At 39.2% G+C, this 6,089-nt stretch overlaps 1 protein-coding gene across 1 annotated transcript; it reads right to left on the reverse strand.

The window, feature by feature from the left end:
• Positions 1-3,649: 3,649 nt before the first annotated feature.
• c1ql2 (complement component 1, q subcomponent-like 2) lies at positions 3,650-4,961 on the reverse strand. The gene is made up of 2 exons (XM_070874503.1): positions 4,377-4,961; positions 3,650-3,829 (listed from the first exon to the last, which is right to left on the reverse strand). Exons 1-2 carry the CDS (start codon positions 4,959-4,961, stop codon positions 3,650-3,652), a joined length of 765 nt encoding a protein of 254 aa, XP_070730604.1.
• Positions 4,962-6,089: the final 1,128 nt, after the last annotated feature.

Below are 6,089 nucleotides of genomic sequence, written 5' to 3' on the forward strand. Positions count from 1 at the left end.
AAATAATCATTTTTGCAACATCTAACAGTGGACATACATTTATTTAATTGCAACCATTGTTTAACTGAACATGTGCATGCTTTTTAAACGCAGAATTGTTGTATGATATTTAAGATTATGGTTTAAATTGTTTTCTTTTATTCTTTTTATTAAAATAACTGCAATAGAGAAAATAATAACATTCTGACACTATGGTAGCTGAATGCTGCATTGATAGCTTAAAGTAAAAGTCTGCTTAACAGGAATAACATTATAATCAGTATACCAATTAACAGGTTTTAAATTTATAATTCTGTCATGTACAACACCCTCAAGGTGTTTATAGTGTAAGGAGAGGTCTATGAATTAGATTTTCTTCCATTTCTACATTTTGGGAAAGAAAAGTAGATAATAAGGAGTCACAACAAAGTTGATTTTCTTCTGCTTAATGCCTTGTGAATGATTGGCTCTGGTTCCAGTTCTGGGGTGTTTGGCAAAGAAAATTGAAGCAGGGACCCATTATGCAGTTTCTACCAGTTGAAATTTCCAACATTTTCTGTTTTTATGCCAGTTTCTACCCCCTTTGCCCTTGACATGCATTTCCTGGGGTATCCTCCACTGCAGGTAGGAAGTTTACCCCTGAAATAATCAGAAACATTTACATTTTATGAGAAAGACATATATTATTATGCATTTGCACAAGTAATTTGTGTGGATATGGTGATCTACCATATCATACAAATCATAGAACATCTGAATAATGCAGAACATTCCAGATTCTGCACTTTCTTTCAACTTCTGATGATCAGATACCTTCCAAGCATTCTCTCCCAAATAACTCAACAAGCTTCCCTGTGTGCAATGAATTGTTTTTTTTAGTCATCTAAATGTCTGGCACACATCGACAACCATTGACATGCTTAAAAGTCCTTTACATTGAACAAGATCTATGCCAGTGTACCTGTTCCAGAGTACAGATCTTGCACCTCCAGCAACCAACCAAATGTAAAAGTACCTCAGGGTATAAATTTGTGTTGTGTAGTAGGGCAAGATGGCCAAAATTCACTCAGCAGCCTATTTTGCACTCCACCCAATTTCCTTTTCCATTTACTTCCAAAGAGTGATAGCCAAGAATACCCTCGAAAAACTGGCTTTTGAGTTTGGTGTCAATCCATTTCTCACAAAAAATGCATGATGAATAAACTTTTAACACTTATACCAGTAAAGTGGCTCACCAGCTACTTCAGCAATGTTAAATTGTCATTGTTAAAGATACATTGAGACTTATTTTTGCATTGCGGCTAATGAAAGCACCTTCTCATGAATTGCACATCTTCAAACCATGCATTGCTACAATTTTATTAGTAAGTCATAAACTAAAATGAAAAACAGGCAGTTCTCCACTTTTTCTCAAATAAAGGAAATTTGGGTCCAACGTTGTTTAAAGGCAATTTTACAAACCAATCATTTTATCACTTTCATTCCTCTAATAATTAAGTGTCCTGGATTTGAAGTCATGCTCACCAAATCTACCAATCATAAATCAATATTAATTACGTATTCAGCAGTGTAGCTGCTCTAATTAAATCTGATAAAGTAAACTGAGGTACTTCTTGAAGTTTATTTTATTAATTTTCTAGGGTTAATTTCAACGCCTGGGGCTTCACGTTTCTACGGACTGTAAAATCTCGAAAGATTGTAGTCAATCAATTCTGTATATTGATTGAAAGACCCTGACAACTCTTCAAATGCATTTTATATATAATTAATAATACAGATGCTGAGATTTAATGTTTTAATGTCGCATCTCTTAAAAAAAAGAACATTAAAAATACACCAGTTAAGCGATGTTAATAAATTGATTCATCTTGTTTTTTATCGATTGTGTCTGCTGTCATTGTCACCAGTAATATGTCTTTGTGAATGTTATCCGACATGATAATTAGCAACATGACAGCACGTAGAAAGAGGGGCGCTCCGCAAGCTTTCCTAAATCCCCGGCATGACATTGATAATGTGAGGATACATACATCACTGTCAGGGCGAACTGTCACGCAACTCTCCTCTCTCACAAGCCTCATCAATCCATCATCCTTTTAGCTCTTGACACCTCAACAGACACAAATGCAGCGGTGAATGAGAATTGGAGGAAGCCGGTTGTAGCGGGGAATACAGATTGCAGAATCTCAGGCTGAAATTTGTATTTTTAACGTGAACGCCAATTCCCTTGCAATGAATCTTCATTGCCCTTTCACCGTGGGGAACGCTCAGGCCTTTGTTAAAAGTACAAACAGTTTTCCTTTACACTAGACTACAATGATATCTCCTTAGATTTCCATACTGCCCCAGAAAAACTTTTGCATGTCAATATTAATTTGTGAAACTTGAAGAAGAGTTTGTGCTTTAGCTTTCCTCTCTCTGCAACTCTGGACAAATGGGATTTTTTAAAGCAAGATTTGAAAACTGAATGAAACAGATACGGGTACAGTTCATTTTAGCTGAACCAGCTTAAAGATAAATTCATATTCTCTATTATAAAGCTGACATATTGGAGAGATTGATCACTATATAAAATATGTACAACTTTATTAAAATCTTCGCAAAGTGGATGCTATTTTCGGATCACTTCTATCATCAGCAGACTACTGGCGTGATGAAGCTTTAATGTGAATTCCAGTACAGCTAAAGTTCCAGCTATGTTTATGTGGGTATCAGACGCACAGTCACAACCAATAGGACAATTTACTTTCTTTACACTAACAATAAGTGAAAGGGATTGTAAATAAAACGTTACTGCATTTCTTGTAACAAGAGCACTAGCAATATTCATTTCTGTGGAAGTAAACTGCTATAAAATATCACCATGTACAATGGAGGGGGATTGTAACTCCCAGTAGCTACAGAGTTTAACGTGTGGCGCACAGCCACTGGCCTTGTTATTGATGATGACGCGCTGCATGCTCTTAATCATTCTTGACATCGTCACCTTAATCTTTGTTTAGTCATTCTGTAAAATGCAACTTGATAATAAAACACATGGTCAGAATTCGACTAGAAGTCGACTAGAACTCTATAAATGCTGCTTATACAACACAAAAAGCGAGACCTTTTTTGAGGTGTAAAAAAACCCATATTGGCGGCGTACGGACGATAACATAAATAATTATCAAACCAATTCGTGGGATGAGTTGTCTGTATTCTCAATAAATGCCAGAAAATCTTGACTGAATTGTGAAAATGGAATGGTGTGACTTAAATAGCAGCAATATGCAATTTATTTAGCTACTTTCAGTACATGTAAAAAAACCAGAGCAAAGTTCTGTAGAAAATAATATTTAATGTTTTAATACACCAAAGGCTTGGGTTGTAACGATAAGTACTTGCAATATGTCCACCAGGAATGAACAAATCCAATTTTGCAACGTATTCTATTCCTCCCAAGAACTGCCCATACAGAATTTGACTGATGTAATGCATTGTTACTAAACATTGCGCCATGTGCCAAGCACACTTCATTTATGAATTTGCTGAACACCAACAATCACGCCTCTGCATTCGGTACAAAAACAGTCTGAAATCGAAATTAAATAACCATAGACAAACTGACATTGACAGCTAAACGTCGTTAAATAACATCTGATTTATATTCCGAATGTCTGATCTGGGTCATTTAATCTGCATATAAAATGAAACCAGAGAAAGTGCTGTATTTGTTATTGTTGCCGCCGTGTGCTTTCCCGCCGTCTAGTTTAATATAAATCTCATCTCCAGAGTCCAGGTGAAGAACCACACTGTTACTGGCGTAATCATAATTCTGGTCCGCGTCCTGGGCAATCGCACTGGCACGAACCTAAATACCAAAAGAAACCACAGAACAATTGATTACTTCAAGTGGCCTAAGTTTGGCAGATTTAAGTCAGATCCTGCACCTCTAACATCACTCTGAAGTTGAGGCACCGTGCTACAAGCTCATGAAGCAAGTTTTATTCCAAGTTCCATTCGCCTCTAATATGGAGTCAGGTTGGTCAGACTTGGTCTTCACTGAAAAGTGCAGCAGGTCCAACTGATAAAAATAACATTCACGGTCTTCTGTAAATCAACACAAAAGGTAAACATGGGTCATGCTTTGAGTTCATGAAACAAGTTTCTACATAAACACTTGACCAGGTGCAGTGAAATCGGCTGACCATTCCTGAGTCGATTCCAGATGAATTTCATTGAACAACTCTTGTAATCTAGTTCTCTACAGCAAATCCTATTGATGGGTTGATTATAGTTTGTTTACCTTGAAAGTGGTGCCTCCGTAATTAACGCCGGTGAGGTTTCCGACCGCAACGCAGTGCTGAGCAACAAAACCCCGGTGTCACGCACAGTGCCGAGAGCAAGCTCTCACTCACCTGGCCGTTTTTGCAGAGGTCTGCCCACATGCTTGTCCCATCACCTCCTCTCATTAGGACATGGTACGTGAAGAAGTAGATCCCGGGCACAGCACACGTAAACTTCCCAGTAGTAGAATCGTAGTAATTTCCTAAATTTGTGACCACATCATCAAACTTAAGAACTTCATATCCTTCATGTGGACTTTTTAAACCGACATAAAACGCGATCTTCGGGCTACTGAACGCGGTACTGCTCAGCGCTCCGGTGACCGCCTCCCCTGAACCAGTCAGCCCTGGAAAAGCAGACTTCACTCGATCACCCCTTTCTCCTGGTGGGCCCCTAGGTCCCGGTGGACCGGTCGCTCCTGGAGCACCCCTTGGTCCGGGTTTCCCTGCTCGCCCAGGTTCTCCTTTCAGTCCTTGGATGAAGGGTGGTGGAGGAGGGATGGCACTGAAATCCTGCATCAGCTCCACAGCCGTGCTACTGGGTTTGGGGTTGTAAGGATCGCAGATCATCCTGCATGTTCCCAGCATCTCATAGTGAGCGGCAGCTTTCGAACTGTGGACCAGAATTGGGATCAACACAAGGAGGATTAACACCATGACGATGCACAGCAGTGCCGCGATCACACGCTTGTTTCGGAATATCCGAGAAGCCAAATCCAACAACTCTTTACTTTTTGAAGTAATGGTGGAAGCTTATGTATATATATATATATTCCCAATAGGAAAATACAAAGTAGCAGTCGATGCAATGCCCACGATAAATATTTTAAATAAAGACTTTCCTTAACCAAAAGCTCGGATCTCCTCAGGCGATGACAGTACTGCCAGCCTCACTTAGCTTCTGCCAGTTGAAGTAGTATGTATTCATCATGGCATGGATTGACAGGAGCAAACGCTTTCAACAGACACCTACAGCAATCGCAGCCCGTGGACTGCAACAAAAACCACTGACGTAATGGGTCTAGGGCAAAGCCAAATGCAAGGTGGATTAATCACCGATCAATATACACGCCGTTTTTTTTAAAAAAGGAAGAAAATCAAGAGCCCGAGCCTAAGGAGATATTGTGGTCATGAAAGTTTCACAAACACATGTGTCCTTGGGAAGTTTACAGGCAAGCTGCGAAATCGTTGATCTTTCACGCTGTTTCCAGAATACCAGGAGGGGAGCTTTCAAACACTTAGTTTCGAGAGGCGTAGTACATGTTTCAGTTTGACTTAGTAAGTGATGCGTTCCCCATTAAAACAAAACATTCGTAAAATCATTTAAATATTCAAGTTTTTTTTATTGCAGTGCTAATTAAATAAATAAGGCAGTCTGGGGAAGGATCTAATTGATCGGCAAGAATGACAGACCAGGAACGGTACTTGGACATTCAAGGGTACTGATAAGAAGTATTTTTGTGAGTTTAACTCGCCCTAATGTTACAATGGGGCGCAAGTTTGGGGACAGGGCTCTGCCTTTTTTAACTGTCCATCCTCAATAAATCAGTGATGTACAAACAGGTGGGTAGACAGTCCAATGAGAATTCGGAAACCGGAGTCTATATTCAGACAACACCGTTTAGCTTCACTTCTTACAATACACTGTGACTGAATTTGGCCACTCCCTAGAGTTCATCTCCTATTATAATGTATTTCTTTACCGTGGTCATTGATAAACTGATAAACAACTGAATGCTAACATAATCCAGTTAAATAAAAGGGATATCTGAAATCATCATAGGC

This window comes from Pristiophorus japonicus, chromosome 3 (assembly GCF_044704955.1).
Source record: "Pristiophorus japonicus isolate sPriJap1 chromosome 3, sPriJap1.hap1, whole genome shotgun sequence".
Taxonomy (NCBI): Eukaryota; Metazoa; Chordata; class Chondrichthyes; family Pristiophoridae; genus Pristiophorus; species Pristiophorus japonicus.

Coding starts and splice junctions, on each gene's coding strand:
- c1ql2 (XM_070874503.1), bottom strand. CDS start 4,961: ATGGTGTTAATCCTCCTTGTGTTGATCCCAATTCTGGTCCACAGTTCG. Junction 3,830..4,376: donor ACCTCTGCAAAAACGGCCAG/GTGAGTGAGAGC, acceptor TTTGGTATTTAG/GTTCGTGCCAGTGCGATTGC.